General features: G+C 47.5%; 1 protein-coding gene across 3 annotated transcripts; it reads left to right on the top strand.

Annotated features, from left to right (window-relative positions):
* Positions 1–5,064: 5,064 nt before the first annotated feature.
* LOC133349728 (ly6/PLAUR domain-containing protein 6-like) lies at positions 5,065–20,097 on the top strand. Of its 3 annotated transcripts, XM_061563425.1 has the most exons (6): positions 5,065–5,244; positions 6,723–6,755; positions 7,715–7,896; positions 13,535–13,633; positions 15,540–15,676; positions 16,695–20,097. In XM_061563425.1, the coding sequence occupies exons 3-6, from the start codon at positions 7,752–7,754 to the stop codon at positions 16,866–16,868; spliced, it is 555 nt and encodes a 184-aa protein (XP_061419409.1). In that variant the 5' UTR covers positions 5,065–5,244; positions 6,723–6,755; positions 7,715–7,751; the 3' UTR covers positions 16,869–20,097. The 3 variants fall into 3 exon arrangements, with proteins under 3 accessions (XP_061419409.1, XP_061419407.1, XP_061419408.1); XM_061563423.1 differs by lacking the exon at positions 6,723–6,755; XM_061563424.1 differs by lacking the exon at positions 5,065–5,244 and having other exon boundaries at positions 5,472–6,755.
* The last annotated feature ends 1,030 nt before the right edge of the window (positions 20,098–21,127 follow it).

Below are 21,127 nucleotides of genomic sequence, written 5' to 3'. Positions count from 1 at the left end.
AAACCTGGAGGACGCGGAGAAAAATCCACGCGACCACGGCGAGAACATGCAAACTCCAAATACACAGGCGTTAGGGTCGGGTTGGAACCCACGACCTCCTAACTCAGGGTCGCAGCGCGCTAACAACTGCACCACCGCTCCGCCACAATGTACGTTGAACTTCTTTCACACCGTACGTAGCCGACCGCGCTAATCGGAGGTTTGCGGCGGTGGGGTGAGGCAGGGCTGGGGAGGACATTCAAAACCACCACGTGACCTCAGCCGTGCAAATGTTTTGGGGCAGTGCTATTAACAAGATCCGCGAGCGAATAAAATACACAAAGTGTTCCTTGTTGACCCACACAACGGTGACATTTTCATCCGAGGATAACCACATCACAAAGGGGCTGCTCATGGCAGAGGGCACTCGCAATTAGGATTGTGCACTGGCCCAGAAAACGCGCGCGCGCTCTCTCTCTCTCAAGAGGTGCCCTAAATCCGGACCGGCCTCTCTCCACCCCCTCCCTGTCCATTGGGGTCCATAAACACAGTCCCCCGCCCCCCCCCCTTTAGTGTTTACCTTGCTCGCGACTGCGTTTGTTTTCATTGCTGATGGGAAGTGCTTTGTACGAGTTCAGGTTAATGTGTATAAGAATGTTCCAAACTTAGAAAGAAGCTCGTGGGTGTATTATATATCCATTCTCTATGCTTGTGAAACGTGGGCCCCTCTAATGAAACATCTGCGCCGGCTAGAAACATTCAGGCTGGCCTATCTATACGATCCATACTGAGTTTAACCAGGCTGCATTGTGTGAGGAGCTCACAAATCCTTGAAATATCTGGACACATTCCCATCAGTGAGCTCCTCGGGCAGGCAAGGCTGCGTTCGCTGGGCCATGCCCAGTCACCGCATGCTCAAGCAGCTTCCGTTTGGCCACATCGAGGGGGCTAAACGGGTACGACATGAGCTGGAGAAGAGATGGAGTGATACGGTTGGGGAGGATATGGAGCTGAACAGACTTGCCGACAACTGGCACCAGCGGTGTCAATATCGGTCTCTATGGAGGAGGCTCGCGAAGGACTCTACTGGGCAGTTGAAGGCAGTCGCCCTCCAACAACAACTGAGGGCAGAGGAGCGACGCTCACAACAATGAGCGGAGCGCAGGGCTGATAAAATACATCAAGTTGGCACAATAGGGGATACAGCTGGTGCATTTTCCGTCATCGCAGTCAGCCAAGCCATGGCACCTGCAGGGTCTGTCCCGAAACCTCCTGTCAGCGAGCCTTCGACACTTCACGTGGCCTCAAAGTGCACATGGCCCGACACAGGCGCCGTGGTGATGTTACCCTCACTTAGTGGCGGGTATTGGTAGTGGTTAGCGCGACGATTTTCTGAACCGGTCCAAGGCCTGCTCCACTAGGTCGACTAAACCTCAAATGACTACCTGGTGCGGTGTGTTAAAATCGCCACTTGGGAGACAAAGGCGGCCGAGCGTGGTGGTGGCCACCCACCTCCTTGTGTTACGTGCTGACCTTCATAGGTGCTCGCGAACAGCATTTGCCCCAACAGTCTGTTAAGGTTATACGGGGAATATTTGTATATATATGTACAGAAGCTTCCCCATATACCGAATTCTCAGGAGTATAAGACTCTGTGGAAAGTAAATCAACCCCCAAACGTGTGTGTCTGATGTAAATATAGTTATGCAAATCTGGTAACACACACACACACAGACCATACCTAACTTGTGTTCATAACACGTATACGGGAGATAAAAAAATACATGTGGATCTTATCACATGGAAAAGATAATATGAGAAAATAAAAATGTGTTAGTCCATCAACCCATTAGGCTTACCAGACCAATATTGTTGAGCAACATTTGTTTAAACAAGCAAACGCTAAATTTCGATTTAAAGCTTTCGTGACTGCAGGGATTCATATTCTTGGTTCTTTTGGTAAAGTCACGTAGAAGGGAAATCATAAAATAATAAAATAAAACAATACAATTCTCGCACCTGATGATGATTGCTTGTGTTGCAATCGAAACGTCGTGCGAATTTTATTGTTTAATTTTTATTATTTTATTATTTCCCTTCTACGTGACTTTACCGAAAGAACCAAGAATAAGCAAACGCTAGACCGGTTTCTTCGACCTTATGTCTCTCATCATGAAAGTCAGGCTCGTTAAACGCATTGCTACTGGATTTAATATATGGTATTGGCAACACACACACTTCATATAAACTACTGGCTGAAATTATCGATGAACCAATCCACCACGCCCCTGCACACAAGCTAACGTCATCGCTCCATCTCTACACTTGGTGACCTATCTTCGTTAAAACAAGTTAAAGGATTACTGATATTGTAAGGAATGTGGGCTGTGAGCCAGTCAAATGGCGTATTGGTTTCGAGTGGGCTTTCCTTATGACCAAATAAAAACACATGAAACTCATTCATTTTGCCAAACAATTAACCGACCTGACCATATTGCATTTACTTTTGTCTTTTGTTTTCAGATACACACAGTGTTTTGTAAGGGACACAGATCAATGCACCTTTGACCACACTGTCAATAACCGGCAGGCCAAGTTGTTAACAGATTATCAAGCCAGATCATCATAGCGCTCCGTGTGTAACTCAAGATAAGAGTCTTGGGAACATCACAAGGGCCGGATAAAGTCTGCCTGAGAATCAAACGGGAAGAGGCAGTACACAGAGAACAATGGGCAATTTAAACATCTGCACCGAGGTTTCGTAATCAGAAATGAATGATTAATTTGGAAAGAATGGACGAGAGGTGAGTGGGTTGTTTGTTTTTTGTATGCAGCCAGTAGACTTTCATACATACGCATACTCACTCCGGGTACTCGTTTTTTTAAGGCTGAGTCGACTTAGGAGAATGCCCAGAACCGGTTTTGATATTCGTCACCGATGTTAGCTGTGAGATGAGAATCGAATTCGGTTCGTCGGGGTTGGTAGCACAGCGCGCTAACCACTGCGCCACCGCTCCTCATACGCATACAAAAGAAAATATCCCCTGTATAGCCTAAACAGACTGTTGGGGCAAGTGCTGTTAGCGAACACATCTGGAGGCCGGAAATCTACACGAGGGGGTGGGTCGACAGCACCATACCCTACCCCATTTGTCTCCAAAGTGACGATGTTTACGCATCGCACCGGATACACATTTGAGGCTGAATCAACCTCGGGGAGGCCCAGAACCGGTTCAGGTAATCGTCACTGGTGTTGACCGTGAGCGCAACGCGCTAACCACTTCGCCACCGCTCTCCACTCAGGCATACAAAGACAAATATCTCCCGTATAGCCTGAACAGACTGTTGGGGCAAGTGCTGTTAGCGAGCACCTATGAAGGCACAAAGAAAAAGATTCCACGTATAGCCTGAACAGACTGTTGGGGCAAGTGCTGTTAGCGAGCACCTATGAAGGCACAAAGAAAAAGATTCCCCGTATAGCCTGAACAGACTGTTCGGGCAAGTGCTGTTAGCGAGCACCTATGAAGGCACAAAGAAAAAGATTCCCCGTATAGCCTGAACAGACTGTTGGGGCAAGTGCTGTTAGCGAGCACCTTTGAAGGCCGGCGCGGCACACGAGGGGGCGGGTGGTCAGCACCACGCCCAGCCGCCTTTGTCTCCCTAGTGGCGATGTTTGCACACCACATACATACAGACATACAGACACACAGCCTGAAAGGTTTCCCCTACTCAAAAATACCACGGGCAGGTGCTAAAACAAAACCCCACATCTTAACAGCAGGTGATAAGGACGGAAGGGGCAGGTTTACGATCGTGCAATGTGGAGCCGCGTGCCTGCAACAACTGATGATGGACAATGGGAGTGCCACCTAAAGTGATAAAACTCCAGTTGCGGCCAGTAGCTCCCAACCACACATTCCGAGCCGTCCACAACAGGCAAATCCATCCGTCCTGCTTGACAGGTCGTACACACAGCGGCCAGTCTCAACAGAGCGTGCGTCATTGGCAGTGCCGGATTAAGGCATGTAGGATATGTTATAAAGGGGCCCTAAACACATACATATTAAAAACATGTTTTAATTATATTGCATAGTAAAGTAATTGCACTTTTTAAAATTTGCTATACAGCCAGATAATATGAAAAATCGCTAACCTTAAACACCCGGTCGTTCATAAAAGTTGAAGGCAGTATAGTACTATAGTAATAGAGCAAGTGCAGAATCACTGAACCGGAATTGATAGCTTGAAAGCATTTAGCGCGGGGCCCTTGAAAGTGCGGGGCCCGTAGCATTTGTAGCATTGCGTGATGGTGAGTGCGGTGAGATGCAGGAGCGGTGGCGCAGTGGTTAGCGCGCTACGCTACGAAACTAAACTATGTTTTATATGAGCAGCTAAGGTCCACGGAGCTGTATAGCTGATGTTTCAGAAGCGACCTGGCCACAAATTACAACTCAACGAAGTGGCGTATCACGTGGAAATGTATAGCAATAGCCGCATACTCTAAAACGCGCGTTGTTTCTAAATGTGGAGAGAACAACCGAAGGACCCAGAAAAAAATCCACGCGACCACGTGGAGAACATGAAAACTCCAAATCTACAGGCGTTAGGGTTGGGATCGAATCCATGCACTTGCCCCAACAGTCTGTTAAGGCTATACGGGGAAATATTCGTCTTTTTGTGTGTTAGTGTGTGTGTTCCCGCTCACGGCCAACACCAATGACGATTATCTGAACCGGTCCTGGTCCTCCCCTAGGTCGACTCAGCCTCAAATGAGTACCTGGTGCGGTGTGTAGTAAACACCGCCACTGGGGAGACAAAGGCGGCCCGGCGTGGAGCTGGCCACCCACCCCCTCGTGTGCCGTCCCGGCCTTCGTAGGTTGAACAGCACTTGCCCCAACAGCCTGTTGCAGGCTACACGGGGGACCTTTGTCTTTGGTGCAGGTTCGTGGAGAGGGAGGGTGGGGCAAAGGTGGGGAGAGGAGTGCACGGAGAGGTGGGTGGGGTGGATGAGAGGGGTGTGTTGCTAGAGTCTATATAAGAACTCGCGCATCCCGAGAAAAAGTTGAGAAGTGGGGGTCGCAAGTGTGCACGTGCGTTCTTTAATGAAATCTAGAACAGGGCCGCGTGCGTAAACCTCCACAGCAGCCCCCTTTGTTAATCCACTGCTGTGGATGAAGGCGTCGCACTTGTGAGGTTGCATGACCATACTTCGCCATGCTGGGCGGCGCGGGTTGATGGAGGCGGAGGGGAGGACACATCGGCCGGGTGAGTACAGCAGTTCTGATAATTATTTCTAGATTTGAAGCTTTCGTGACTGCAAGGATTCATATTCTTAGGTTTTTCGGTAAAGTCACGTAGGTAAAAAAAATAAAATTAGTTAGATGTTATTAACCATGCAAAAATGATCTAACTAAATTACATTTTTTACCTACGTGACTTTACCGAAAAAACCCTGATAATTATTATTATACGAGCTGTGTGTAAGCAACACATTCGGTCGCCTATTGCAGTTTAGCTGTACACCGCACAAACAAATGAACGTATATATATGAGTATAGCCAGACATACACAACACCTTTTAAATGTCAAATTGTACCATATATAGTAGCGCATCATTTATACACATGTAGTGCATATTTACGCATTACGCACACGTACATATGCATATATTATACGCATAGTGCACATACACATTGCAGATGCATGTTAGTGTTGATGGCATTACACATGCACACGCAGTGTATATAACCACTCTTTGCATGTGTTCTGAAATGCACGATTAAAATATACTTCGATGTAAAGAAGCATTTTTTTTCAGAATGTCCAGTTATACACAGAATTATAACCCACAATACACTTAGGCTATTGCGTGATCCGCTAACAAATCGCGGATCACGCATGAAGGCAGAGTGACGTTTCACTTTAACAACTGAACACACACGTTCACACAGCGTGGCCCAAAACAAGTAGCAAAAACAACAACAACAACAACCTCAAGCACACTCCATCCCATCATCGGTGACTTTGCCCAAAGGGAAGAAAACAAGATTGTAAATAGTCGGCGACGTTTCGGACGATGTGCCTTCCTCCGTAGCAGAGAGCTAAGCGATGCCTGAGAGGGTGACAGCGAGACTCACGACAGCTTTGACATCTCACGTGTGCGCACACACTCACACACTCACTCACACTCACTCATACACTCACTCACACTCACTCACACACTCACTCACACTCACTCACACTCACTCACACTCACTCACACACAATCACTGACACTCACTCACACTCACTCACACTCACTCACACACTCACTCACACTCACTCACACACTCACACACACTCATTCACACTCACACACACTCACACACCACACTCTCACACTCACACACACTCACACACTCACTCACACTCACTCACACTCACTCACACTCTCACACACTCTCACACACACTCACTCTCACACACACTCACTCTCATACACACTCAGTCACACACACTCACACACACTTACTCTCACACACGCTCACTCACTCACACACACTCACACACTCCCACACTCTCACACTCACACACACTCACTTACACTCACACACACTCACACACTCACTCACACACACTCACACACACACTCACACACTCTCACTCACACACTCACTCACACACACTCACTCACACTCACTCAATCACACACGAGCTGAGACTGACCATCTGTGGGCGTGCTGTGTGCGATCAGTGTATTACAGACCGGCAGTCGGGTGCGTCGTATCGACAAGCTTGTACGTGCACGTGTAGCTTGTGTGTGTGTGCATTGAAAATTGTTGATACTCCTACTGTTACTTCTGCTGTTATGGAGTGACTCGTGCAGCCAGCTATGGCTGAAAAGTTTCGTCGTACATGTTATGTATATCGTTTATTGTAACATTTTAATCACAGTTCCTATGATCACTGTTACGTTGCTTTTATAGCTTTATTGTGGTGATTTCGAAAACGTTTTTGCTTAGCCATATTTGTTTGTTGAAGTACAGAGTTAGACTGATAATTTTAATATAACTTGTCTTATGGTTGTTATTGTTTTATTTGCATCCCACTTGGATTTTTGCACACAGCGTTGATATGCGGTGCATTTTCTGGAAGACTTTGCTGTTTTTTCCTGGATTTTTCTGTTTGCGCGTAGCCGCTTTAAGATGTTTCTTGTTCATGTTTTTGTTTGTTGCGGTTGCACTCGATTCAAGAGCCGAATGGCTCACAGAGCTATACCAAATACATGAAACTGAAGACTGAAAAATATAGCTATCCGTAGACTAGGGTGTATGTGTGTGTATGTAGCTATCTATCTGTAGATTAGGGTGTATGTGTGTGTGTGTAGCTATCTATCTGTAGACTAGGGTGTATGTGTGTGTATGTAGTGGGGAGCGGTAGTGTAGCGGTTAGCGCGCTGCGCTATGAACCTGGCGACCCGGGTTAGATTCCCGCTCACGGCCAACACCAGTGACGATTAATTGAACCGGTCCTGGGCCTCCCCTAGGTCGACTCAGCCTCAAATGAGTACCTAGTGCGGTGTATAAACATCGCCACTGGGGAGACAAAGGCGGTCGGGCGTGGTGCTGGCCACCCACCCCCTCGTGTACCGTTTCGGCCTTCATAGGTGTTCGCTAACAGCACTTGCCCCTACAGTATGTTAAGGCTATACGGGGGGTCTTGTCTTTGTCTATATATGTGGCTTATCTATCTGTAGACGAGGGTGTGTGTATGTGTGTGGGACACACGATGCCATGAGCCTGCCCGGCGCCGTGGTGTTGATCATCGGAGTCGCTCTCTGCTGGATGTCGCGCGTGGTGCTGCTTGTGGTGGCAGCTGGAGGAGGAGGAGGAGGAAGAGACTTCACGGCACAAGACATCGTTCACCTTTACCCAGCCAGTGAGTGTGCACCTCCGAGTACGCATCGACGTATTGTCATCATCACCGTAACATCATCATCACCGTAACATCGCCGTCACGATCACAAATTATTGTCATCTTTAAAACTACTCTTTGTGTGTGTGTTTTAGTTTGTCGTTCACCCCGCTCCCCCCTCCGGCACATCCGATTAGCACGGTTGGCTACGTATGGTGCGAACAAAGTTCAGCATACACACATTCATCATCAGTAGCATGATGATGATGATGATAACAATACACTCCAATATTTCGATTTAAAGCTTTCGTGACTGCAGGGATTCATCTTCTTGGTTCTTTCGGTAAAATCACGTAGAAGGGAAATAATAAAATAATAAAAATAAAACATTGTATTTTTTATGTTTTATTTTTATTATTTTATTATTTCCCTTCTACGTGACTTTACCGAAAGAACCAAGAAGATAAACTCCAATATTATAATTTGAACAAATTATTTGGGGACGCTGCTGCTTTGGAACACTACAATAACAACAATAAGACGCTGCCTTAAAATATATAATAGGCGACGTTTCGGGCAATTCGCCCTTCACAGCAGATACATAATACAATTGTATTTTCCTTTTTAGGGCAATATCATTTGGGGGCAGTGACATGGCCTAGCGGCATCGCGTTCACCGCGTGTTGCAGAAGTTATTTTTTCCAATTGTGTCAACGTTTACTGATGACCGGTGGTGTTAAGTGCAGTCGCTCACCCGTATTGACGCTCTCTCACTCTCTGCGGCCTGTGTTTACGTTCTACGAAGTAGGGTCGTTGCCTTAAACGTCACCGCTTTTATACAAGAGTGACGCTGCACGTGGAAATAATTTTCTTAATTCCGTCACCATGTTCATCCCGAGCCGTTGCACTTGTAACCTTGGGCGGTGGAGCATTTTAGTTATAACATACCTAGACGATCTAGCCCCAAAATAAACTAATTATAAATCGTAGAAATGGTCAGTTATCAAAATAATTTAATCACTACCATCATTCGTGATGATCGTTATTATCGTCATTATCAACACCACCAATGATCAGTTTCACTGGCAGTATCATCATTACAATAATCGACAATCAGCAATTAGCATTATTGTCGTCGTAATTATTAAATTATGAATTACTACCATCAACAATCATCATCAGCATAAAGTGCTATGTTTATCAATAATAATAAATTATCATCATGTCCTGGTGAGTTCCCACTGTGATACCAAGTGTCTCTTTCAAGAGACCAGGGGAAAAAATACAGTTATAACTATAATAAAGTTATTATAATAAAGTTATAACTACTATCAGTTTAACACGTAGGGGCGTCCATAAATGACGTCACGCACCTGGGGGGGGGGGGGTCAGACATTTGTGACGATGTGTGACGAGGGGGGGGGGGTTGAGAAATGTGACGTCACATCAAAATGCGCAACTTTAAATAAATATAGACAACACGTTCTACTTATTTAAGTAGACTTTTTAATAAATGTTTTTTCCTACAACATCACAGTGCATCGCCACATTAAATACGCACTACAATGACAATTATATAAAGCGATTTGAAGCATGGGGGGGGGGGGGGGGGGGAGTCAAAAATCGTACAAAATCGCGTGACATCATTTTTGGACGGCCCCATAGTAGGCTTTCGTGCCACAGCCAATTGATAAGGTTTGTCACGTAAACAGAAAATGCCAATTCGTCACTAGTACAGCACACCGGTGTGTCGGAGAGCAAAGCCACAACATTTACAACCCGAGAACAACATTTCGCCAGTAATTACAACTAGCTTCATCAGGCGACAGCCAGATTTGTGGAGAAATCCTCCTGTTTCGTTCCTGAAATAGAGGGGTAGATGTGATGACGTCACTTGTGATCATTTCTTGCGCGAAGTGGGGGGGGGGTGATAATAAATGCATATAGATGCCTATGGGTATCCATGGCCGGTTAGGTTATTTATATGGTACTCAAACTAACATTATAAATACTCTATTTACATAAATTGTGTAATTAACCGCTTAACCACCACCACAGTTGTATAACCATCTGTGGCTTGCTGATGAGTGATAAGAACACACTAAGCTGGGGCAAAGTCTCTTGTTTGACAGATATATAACGTGTCGAAGATTAACCGTTACCGCAAGCCAGTTGGAGCCTGGCTGTGGGTTTGTGGACCCATCTCATGATCACAAAGTTTGCATTTCAAATCTGTCTTGGGGGTTTAACCCAGGCAATCATGCCACTGGAAGCGATTAAACAATGTACCTTATTTGTGGGATGTCAAAACTGTCTCTCGTCATGGTAATGTGGAATTCCCACCATTGGATTGCTCTAGCGATGGATGGATGGGTGGATGTGTGGGCCGGTACTCACCTCCCGTTTGTCAGGCCGAGCAGTGGTAGGAATTCCACATGCCTATGGTGGTGGGTGAGTCTATCCATGGAGCAGTCGTTTTTAACTTCCCACGAAGTGATACTCGGAGAGGGATGAAGTGCAGAGTCGAGCCCCGGCCAGGGTGTGGACTGGCACCTCGCGATCGAGCCACTGTTACTAACGACTACCGCGTTACGGTTTACATTCATCAAGCTTGTACATTTAATACTGGTAGGAACCTCCTGGTTATACCAGCCCACATGGGATTATTGTGTCCGTCGTGCAAGGATGGGCTGGGTGGGGAGGGGCTGGATGGGGAGGGTGGGGCTGGGTGGGAAGGGGAGGGTGGGGAGGGGCTGGGTGGGGAGGGTGGAGAAGGGCTGGGTGGAGCGGCTGGGGAGGGGCTGGGTGGCTAGGGTGGGGCTGGGTGGGGGTGGGAGGGGTGGGGCTGGTCACCCCGTGATGCCCTTATAAAACTCAACGTTTAACCTACTCACGCCGGCTTGTGCCCGCCCTCACAGTCGGCCATATTTGCGGAATCCACCACGCCGCCGTTCACCCTGGCCATTGACCAAGAAACCCAACGTTCCTACCAGCTCCCTCCGCAGGAATGTGTTAAGTTAACAATTCGGAGGTGAGGGGGGGGGGGGGTAATGGCAATGCCATGCAAAGTTTTACAATATTCCAAGTGTTGCCCTCTACTGTGTCGACCAGAGGTCACTTGAAGGGATCTCAGAGGTAGCTCTGTGATATCTGCTTCCGTGGGTCGTTCGTGAACGGTTTCACTGTGCTATGGGAGTTCCTTCCGAGTGGATACTTCGTCTCGTGACGTGACAGGAGAATAAACCATCACGCGAACTCCTGGTCATCCTCGCAGCAGCAGCAGCGTCTTCTGGCTGCTGGCCACCGAACACAGACGGTGGTCACCAAATCGTGCACTTTCAGACGCGCTTCTGCGGCCGTCTGGAACGCTCTTCATTCCGATATTAGGAAGCCACTGGAGCTATGCACTTTTAAATCTAGATTCAAAACTCACTTCTTGAGAACTGCTTTTTGGCTTTAGTTTGTTGTCTTTCCGCACCTCCGGTTAGCACGGTCGGCTACGTACGCCGCGGAAGACGTTAAACAGACGTACACCGCTATGACAATCGTGCTGAAATTATTGAAAAAGTACATTTGAAAATGAATCCACTACAATTCCACGTGTAAAACTGGGTCGCCAACTAACACTGCATTAATGCATTACATGTCACTCGTTCAAGCCACATGCCTGATTGGAGACTGTTCCAACAACAACAACAACAAGCGAGCCCAGTAATGGGTTTCCAAAAGACAAACGAACAATAAATTTAAGACGGGGAGGGGATGGGAGAAAAAAATCACCGTTAAGTTACTGCAAGAGGTTGTTCTGGGGTCAGGGTCAGGATTAGGCCTGACCCCTTCTTAATGCCACAATCACACGTTTGGCTTTGTGCTCATGTTCATTAATCACCGCGCGATGTGCAAACAATTTACGGACTGGGCTGCTGACAGTTTTAACTTCGGGCAAACACAAGGTACAAGTCGCGTAAAACTTTGGAGAGTCCAAAGTTATTTCACGCTCCATCGCCGTCGTGAACGAGGTGCTCCCCGCTCTGTTTAAACACAGAGGGATGCCTCGGATTCATCATTGCTGTGTCGAACCCAGTTCATCCTAATGGCATTGCACTTTTGCTCAGATGCCTGTGTTTGTATGGGCAATGCATGCACATTGGTCTCTGTCACCACATTATTACTTGTGTTTTTTTTTACCCGGCTGACTGTTTGAACTATGGTTCAGCTGGAGAGGACATCTCACTCCCATTTTGGACATACAACATTTTTTTTAAAGAAAGCTCTGAATGTTTACGGAGAACTCTTTTTGTACAACAACAGTCTTGGGCACAATCAAGGCATTGATGTCGCGGAGCCACACTGCCTTAATGATGCCCAGTTGAGCTGAAATTTATATTACACGGTTGGCTACAATTGGGCATCACGGTGACGAGATGTCAACTACCTCGCCTGGTATGCAGGAGGTCGTGGGTCCAATCCCGACCCTGACGTCTGCATTTTGGGAGTTTGCATGTTTTCCCCGTGGTCGCGTGGATTTTTTCCCGGGTTTTCCCTCTGGGTTTCCCCTCTACATTTAGAATCAACGTGCGTTTTGGAGTATTCGGCTGCTATACATGTCCACATCGTGATAAGCCACATTGTTGAGCCATCATTTGTGGCCAGGTCGCTTTTGCAAAAGGGCTATATAGCTCAGTGGGCCTTACCTGGTAACATTGAAATAGTTTAGTTCAGCACAGTTGGCTATGTACGGTGCGAAAGAAGTTCCACATACGTACAGACACCTTTCTAAAACGGACATGAGAAAATGGCAGACTCCCCAAGACTTTTGGACCGGCAGAGCAAAGCCATATAATCGTGCCCCGGCAGAGTGGCTGAGTGGTGTGGGTTTAACCCAATCTGGAAATAACCCCAACATCGTTTTGCACGGGGGCCTTGTGATACCTGCACATAAGGAATAAATCCCCGTGTCAATGGCAATACCAATAAGAGCTACTCTAATGGGCCCTTTGGCTCCTCATCATAGGCTCCAGTTGCTCACTGCCAAATATTTCTCACTCGTATTTTTTGCGCTGTCCATCTAAGGATGTGTGTTTCTTGCAATGAAATGCGGTTCTCTTTACAATGCATTCCCATTTCTACGTCACATCCGTCGTTGTTTTTTTAAAATAAACAATGTATTGCATCTTAATTTTGGAGCTTTCGTGACTGCAGGAATTATTCTTTGGTTCTTTCGGTAAAGTCACTTTACCGAAAGAACCAAAGAACAATGTATTGCAATTTTTTTATCGGCATCATGTCAATGAGGCGAGGGATCCCTTCGGATATCTTACAGAGCAGTGCATAGGCGCGTGTCGTAATATGGCTGCAGAAGATGTTTTTCATAGGACTTCTGAAAAAAAATCCTTCAAGTTGGCCTTTTGATCCTCCCATGTAGTAGGGGTCTCACTTTTCCACACGCTCTGCTATGAGGTTTTACGCTCATCTGAGCATGCAGACACTTTTTGGACTTTTGATTCCGACTGTTGGAAGAGTAGACCAACATACTCTTGAGGAGGGCTACTCCGTGGCGGAGGCTCTTCTGCCAGAAGCGACGTGAACAAAGTGATGTAATTTCATTTTCAAACGTGTTTATTTCCACCCCCCCAACCCCCACCATATCTTCACACACCAGCAACCCCATTTCCTGGTGGCTTCAAATGCTTCACGTGTGAAGATGCCCGTGACAATTACGATTGCAATCGCTGGGCCCCGGATGTCTTCTGCCCACAAGGTGAGACTCGGTTGCATCGATGAACATATACATGCCATCATCGTCGTCGTCGTCGCCGTCACCATTAGCTGTGATCAATCCACGGCTGGATGAAGGCCTCTCCAGGTCACCATGTCTCGCGATATAACAGAATCCATCTTGATTTGAAGCTTTCGTGACTGCAGTAATCCACACTCTTTGATTCTTTTGGGAAAGTCACGTAGGTAGAAATTAAATAAATCACGACGTTTCGGGCGCAACACAAGCGTCCGTCATCAGGTGGGAAAGCATGGTCTGCTGCTGATGCAGACTGTTTTAAAAGGTTTGAAATGGGTGTAGCTCAAGGGTCATGCTAATTTCTCATATTAGCATCACTAGCCCCAGCCACTTCTTTATGACCCTTGGGCTACACCCATTTCAAACCTTTTAAAACAGTCTGCCTCAGCAGCAGACCATGCTTTCCCACCTGACGATGGACGCTTGTGTTGCGCCCGAAACGTCGTGATTTATTTTATTTTATACCTACGTGACTTTACCGAAAGAACCAAACAGTAACAAAATCCAGCCGCACCCGGGCGGATTTCATCAATCCATCTCAATGGTCGAAGTTACGACCCGAGGCTGCCACTCTGTCGTTATCACCGTAGTATGTGGCACCCCATAGGGTGAACGCCCATCGCTCCTTCCGCGTGAAGCCTTCTCTTACCAGGTCTCCGTGTTGTTCTGCATCCTTTGCTTATCGCACAAGAGACGCGGACGACATTCTCTTCGCAGGGCACGTGGGGCTTCGTCGTAATAACTCTCTGACCCACCTCGACTGGACATCTGCGAAAAAAGAGCTTCATAGCTCATCGGATTCCTCCAGGATAAATGAAGATTCGGATGATGTAACAATGGAGCTTGGATCAATCCTTTTCCATATCTGTCCAGATTTGCACTTCTTCGTATGCACGGAATGAGAACATCGTTAAGGGGCCGTCCATAAATGACGTCACGCACCTGGGGGGGGGGGTCAGACATTTGTGACGATGTGTGATGGGGGGGGGTTTGAGAAATGTGACATCACATCAAAATGCACAACTTTAAATAAATATAACAACACTCCTACAACATCAGAGTACAGCGCCACATTAAATACGCACTACAATGACAATAGTTTAAAGCGATTTGAAGCATGTTTTATTTTCAAAATGGAAATGTGGTTTTGGGGGGGGGGGGCAGAGCTTTGTGACGTCATATTTAAGGGCGGGTTTGACTTTTTGTGACCCCGTGTGACGAGGGGGGGGTCTAATATCGTCCAAAATCGCGTGATGTCATTTATGGACGGCCCCTAAGAGGAGGAATATCACTTGCGATGAGTGTGGCTTGTGTGAAGCGTGCGACACGTGTGTTGTGTGTGAGCTGTGTGTGCGGTGTATGGGATGTAAGTCGACTCAGCCTCAAATGAGTACCTGGTGTGGTGGTGTGTAAACATCGCCACTGGGGAGACAAAGGCGGCCGAGCATGGTGCTGGCCACCCACCCACCCCTCGTGTGCCCTGCCGGCCTTCATAGGTGCTTACTAACAGCACTTGTCCCAACAGTCTATTAAGGCTATGCGGGGGATCTTTGTCTTATATGGGATGTGGGGAGCGGCGGTGTAGCGGTTAGCACGCTGCGCTACAAACCCTGCGTCCAGAGTTCTATTCCCGGCTCGCGGCCACCACCGCCAGTGACGATTATCTGAACCGGTCCCGGGTCCTCCCCTAGGTCGACTCGGCCTCAAACGAGCACCCGGCGTGGCGTGTAGTAAACACCGCGCCTCCGCGCTAATCGGAGGTGCGGGCGGGGGGGGAAGGACAGCAAACGGAAACGCACCGGTGCGACGTGCGTGCCGTGGTGCGACTCGCGAGTGCGCCGCTGCGTGCGACGTGTGTGCCGCCGCGCAGGCTCGCGCTACTGCTACACGCGCCACCTCATGGACGGGCTCGGCGCCAGCGAGTCGGTCACCAAGCGCTGCGTGGCCGTGCACGACTGCGTCGGGACCACGGGGTGCCGGACGCTCGCCGACGCGGCGCGCCGCACGGTAAGCGAGCCGCCCAACTCCCAAGTCTCGCCCGGCCGGGTGCTCGCGGCCGAGGCTGCTTAAACCTTTTCCTTTAATAGTGATGATGATGATAAGTAGAATAATAATAAGTAGAATTAGTAAATAGGCTTTCTCGACCAATATCATCCATAATAGAGTTGTTTTGGATTAGATCGCGTAAATATATAAATGTGTCGTTAAATCCGCCAACCATCTGACACAGCCAACGAGTAACGTGATAAACCTTGCTAATTATATATTTACGCGATCTAACCCAAAAAAACCTGTAATTATGGATAAGAAGAACGATTTACATTTGTTAAGTGGCACATTGCATCCGTAGATGTGCCGTTTTACGGAAAGCCAGGAAATTAACGGAACCTGCAGGGTAAACGGCCAAAACTAGGCGTAGGGTGAAGGCGAGTGTTTAAAGAGGTGAGTTTTGAAGGCAGACTTAATATATTGCTTGGCGGTTCACAAGGGTTGCTACCCGTCCTGGGTTTCCCGGGATGGTCCTGTTGTTGTCCTGAGAAATCTCCGAGTTGTCCCGAGGACATTAAACGTCGCATATTTTGTCAGTTACGCAATAACACTACGCCTCTCAAGACTTCGCAATGTGAAGTAGTTATTTCCCCCCCCCCCCCCCGCCCTTTCGGGAGATATTCTTCTCCCCGTGATATTCCCATTTTCCTTTTGTACCCGAGAAGGTGGCAGCCGTAGCTATGATGGCTCGTGCAGGCTTCACTGTAGAAAATGAACGTCAACTTTGGAGACTTTGTCCGTGTTGCCCGATCCATGTGCTCATTTCTCTGTCGGGGGGGGTAATTCCAAGCGTGTTTCTCTCTAGCTTCTTTGCACGCTTTTCACCATTTTCCTTCGTAAACGTCAATTTTTTTTCTCATCCATATATGTTGTAGCGGGTGAACCACGTTCGGTCGGAACCTTCTGGGGGCAACGGTGGCTACCGTTTCCCTTCGTCGTTAAGTTCGCGTTTTTCGTTTGCCGCCCTCCCCGTCAGGAGTGCGTGTCGTGCTGCGAAGGAAACATTTGCAACCTCCCCGTGCCACGCAACCACTCGGACGCGGTCTTCTCCACCGAGACTCCGGTGTGGCCGTCTGGCGCGTCGCCGTGCCGCTCGGCACGCTGGCCGGTGCTCTGCGCGCTCCTCGGTGCGCTGATGCTGCCGGTGTGAGGATTGGCACCACGCTGGCTGGAACTGCTGATGCTGCCGGCGTGAGGACTGGCACCACGCTGGCTGGAACTGCTGATGCTGCCGGCGTGAGGACTGGCACCACGCTGGCTGGAACTGCTGATGCTGCCGGCGTGAGGACTGGCACCACGCTGGCCGGAACTCCTGATGCTGCCAGCGTGAGGACTGGCACCACGCTGGCTGGAACTGCTGATGCTGCCGGCGTGAGGACTGGCACCACGCTGGCCGGAACTGCTGATGCTGCCAGCGTGAGGACTGGCAACACGCTGGCCAGAACTGCTGATGCTGCCAGCGTGAAGATTGGCACCACGCTGGCTGGAACTGCTGATGCTGCCAGCGTGAGGACTGGCACCACGCTGGCCGGTGCTGCCGCTGATGCTGACAGCGAAAAGACTGGCGCCACGCTGATGCCCAACGTGAGCCGTACCCATGCAAGGGCCAGTGGCAGGCGATGGAAAAAAACGAATCGGCGTTCGGGGAGCAAGAGGCCAACGGCGATGTGGAGTTCTCGCTCATCCGGGCCACGTGCTGCAAGTTGCCGTTTCGCCGGTGTGACTTGACGCAACAACAGCCCTTTACCACTCCACTGCTGGATGGCAGCCCGGTCAAGCTAAACAACACTTTCTTTTCCACGGGAGATCAATAAGGCAGTAATGTACCGGTTTATTACATCGAAATTTTTGTTTTAAACCAAACATCAAAGCTCAGAAAGATCAAAATATTACATAAAAACACATTAAACGAATATACAATTAATTTGAATAGGAAACTTTAATCAGAATACTTATTTATACTGGAGGAATCCCATGAGCTATAAAGCTCTTTTTCAAAGATGTCAAAACGTTACAACAACAAACAAACTAAACGATAGGAGTGCAAAGTGTAGGCGAAGGCTGTACAAGTTTACATATCAGTTTAGGGTTTCTGTAAAGATACATTTTGAATGAGGGGTGGAGATATAATTGAGCAACAATCACGTTCGTGTTGCCCCAGTCATTGATTGAATTGCCCGTTAAATCCTCACTCAGGCAGAGATGCAATATTGTTACATACTGTGAGTATCATCTGTGCGTCAAGTAAAGCTCAAAACTGGCTTTGCTATTTATTTTCGGTGTTAAAAAAGTTGACTCGTTTTGTAGCAAAAAAAAAAAGAGACGAAGTATGAAATATCGCGTTGTATTTTTTTTTAAAGATTCGCGTTATTTTTGTCAACAAAAATTTTAATATGCAGGACAATCACAAATGTCGTGGGGAGTTGCATTAAGATATTAGGAGCAGTTGGAACCTTCACGTGTCCATTCACCCGCGTTTCCAGTTCGTGCGGATGTGATTTGCTTCATGTCGCCAATAAACCTTCAACCATTCAGAAAAAAAAATTGTAACAAAAAAATCGTGCACACGTGTGGATTCCGTAACGCTTCCCAATGCCCGTTTGTCATCGTAAGTATTTAATTAGCAGTGCGTAACCCGACGGATGGACAGGTAGCCGTCAGAGTAAAACGCGTTCATATATGTTTTCGATGGTCCTTTTATACTCCAGAGCAGTGGTTCTTCTTAATCTGGGGGTGCGAGACACGGGCAGATTTTTTTAGAAGGTAAATCATCGAAAACACAAATTAAGCACGGTGCACGTTGAGTACAGCTACTTTAACGCGTAATCAAAGTGTTTGGGTTACGCGGTCTTTATTATGTACACCTTCTTTGTTTCATCAAACCCATCTAATTATTATCAACACTTTTTTTAACGATCGAGAAGCAATGGGCTGCAAGGCTGCAGCAAAGGTGAAGAAGCACATTGCTCTAGACTCGAGGACTGTGCCTTCAAATGTTGGGCAATTCATCGATCAAATTGGCCGATTTTTTTAATCCTTTATATTAAGTTCACTTGCTTGCTTGCTTGCGCGCTTACGACCGTGCAAATCTTTCGGTCGTTTTTTAACCCACTTCCCGTGATCCAATCGAGCTGACATTTTGCACACAGACTCGTTGTGCGTGACAATTAATTTTCGTGAATTTTTTTTTACAAATTTTTACACTTTTTAGGAATTTTTTTTTTATATTTAATTACCAATTGCTTAATGGTGGCAGGCAATCATCTGACCCATAAGTAGCAGCCATCTCAAGCCAGAGGACGAGAGGACTCTAGCCGCCACGCATATAAAGGATTTATAGTGAAAAACTTTGTTTTTACGGGTTAATTTCCAAAATACAATACACGTGACTACGCCAACACACCCGTAGTATACTCATGCGCAGCTCATGGTGGACAGCGTGTGCGAGAGTTATCATAACCCTCCTCATTAAGGGGTGGACAAACAGACGCACAGAGCTAACACACGCAATCTCCGGTCGCCCTTAGTTTCAAAAGGTTAAAAAGGTTATCTTCCTGCTATAATTCACGAACCATGGCCCCTTGGCTTGCGTGAATGTCACTTGATAAGGCTTTACCTGCGTATAGTGTTCGGGGTGGGGGAGGGGGTGGGGGAGGGGGTGGGATTTCGCCAAATAATCACTTTTTCTACGGCCGTCTCGTAACTTTGCACGGGGATGGATTACAATCGAGTGCTCGCTGCTGTCGGGAAAGCGTTAAGAGATCCCGTGGCATCGTGTGCGAGAGGAGACTGCCAGTGTCATTCTATCATTGCCCAAGGCACACGAAGGAAGTTAACCGCAGGTTGCCCGGCGTCGATGGTAACGCTCGCCGCTGCCACAAGACGGTGTTCTGCTCAAAGTGTGTGCGTGCTTGCACAAGGGGCGTTTATGGGAGCGGTGGTGGAGCGATTAGCGCGCTGCGCTACGAACCTGGCGACCTGGGTTCGATTCCCGCTCACGGACAACGCTAGTGGCGATTTTCTGAACCGGTTCTGGGCCCTCCCCTAGGTTAATTCAGCCTCAAATTAGTATTTGGTGTGGTGTGTAAACATTGCTACTGGGGAGACAAAGGCGGTTGGGCGTGGTGCTGGCCACCCACCACCCCCTTGTGTGCCGTTCTGGCCTTCATAAGTGCTTGCTAACAGCACTTGCCCCAACAGTCTGTTACAGGCTATATGGAGGCTCTTTATCTTTGCACAAGGGATATCTATCTGGTCGCTAACGTTTAAAATGCAACAAACTGTCAGAAGGTTGTAAAAAAAATGTATCATCGTTTTTTTTTTGTAAAGCAATAGCCTACTTATTTAAAATGTTCACAATTGTATAAACGTGACACTCATTAAACAAATAATAACGAACAGTTCTGTGCCATTATTCTTCTATATATGTGACCCACTGTTTTGCGCAAGTCTCGAGACGCGGTTTCGATGTTACAACCTTGTGGGAATCCACATCCTAAATGTGTTGCATTTAAGAGATGCCAATAGCATTGGAAGCGTGTGCGCGTGAATGGGCGACTTGGGGAAATGATCCCGTCTTCCAAGGAGGGATAGCGCTTTCAGATGCGCTTCTGCGGCCGTCCTTCCGAGTTCCGATACTCGGAAGGCACTGGGAGCTGTGCACTTTTAAAGCGAAATTGACAACTCATTATTTAGAAATTGACAACTCATTTAGTTAGAACCGCTTCGGGCGCATTGCAATTTTTTCTTGCTGTGGTTGTCCCACCTAATGACGGACGCTTGTGTTGCGCCCGAAATGTGATTTATTATTTTATTTCGATTGTTATTAGTATTTTATTATTAATATATTGTTATTTATTTATTTATTTCCCTACGTGACTTTACCGAAAAAACCTAAGAGTATGAATCCTTGCAGTCAGGAAAGCTTCAAATCTAGAACCGCTTGTTGTGTTTAGTTTGTTGTCATTCCCCGGCACCTCCGATTTGCACCGTTGGCTACGTACGGTGCGAAAGAAGTTCATACATACCAACACAGCATTGATGTAAGCTTGGGCTTGAATCTGAGTCTCGTGCCTGGATAAAGCAAGTTTATTTCAGCACAACAAGTACATTAGTCTCAACCAGGTCACAACCACCACATCAGCCTGTTGAACCATGCTGCCCAAGAGCTTCTCGAGACGTAAGAAGTGTATGAACGGCGTCTGTAGATTTTTCAGCAACGTTTCTAGGCAGAATCGGAATATTTATTTATACTGGAGGAATCCGATGAGCTATGAAGCTTTTTTTTGCACGGATGTCCAGGAGGGGCGGGTAAGAACGTTACAACATTGAACAATACAAACACACGGCAGCAGTGCAAAGGGGCCGTCCATAAATTACGTCACGCACCTGGGGGGGGGGGGGGGGAAT

Source organism: Lethenteron reissneri, chromosome 31 (genome assembly GCF_015708825.2).
Source record: "Lethenteron reissneri isolate LAM-NWPU_2019-01 chromosome 31, ASM1570882v1, whole genome shotgun sequence".
Classification (NCBI taxonomy): Eukaryota; Metazoa; Chordata; class Hyperoartia; order Petromyzontiformes; family Petromyzontidae; genus Lethenteron; species Lethenteron reissneri.
Note: the sequence above shows the minus strand (reverse complement) of the source record. Positions and strands in the feature narration are given on the sequence as shown.

Coding starts and splice junctions, on each gene's coding strand:
- LOC133349728 (XM_061563423.1), top strand. CDS start 7,752: ATGAGCCTGCCCGGCGCCGTGGTGTTGATCATCGGAGTCGCTCTCTGC. Junction 7,897..13,534: donor CGTTCACCTTTACCCAGCCA/GTGAGTGTGCAC, acceptor TTCACACACCAG/CAACCCCATTTCCTGGTGGC. Junction 13,634..15,539: donor GGATGTCTTCTGCCCACAAG/GTGAGACTCGGT, acceptor GCCGCCGCGCAG/GCTCGCGCTACTGCTACACG.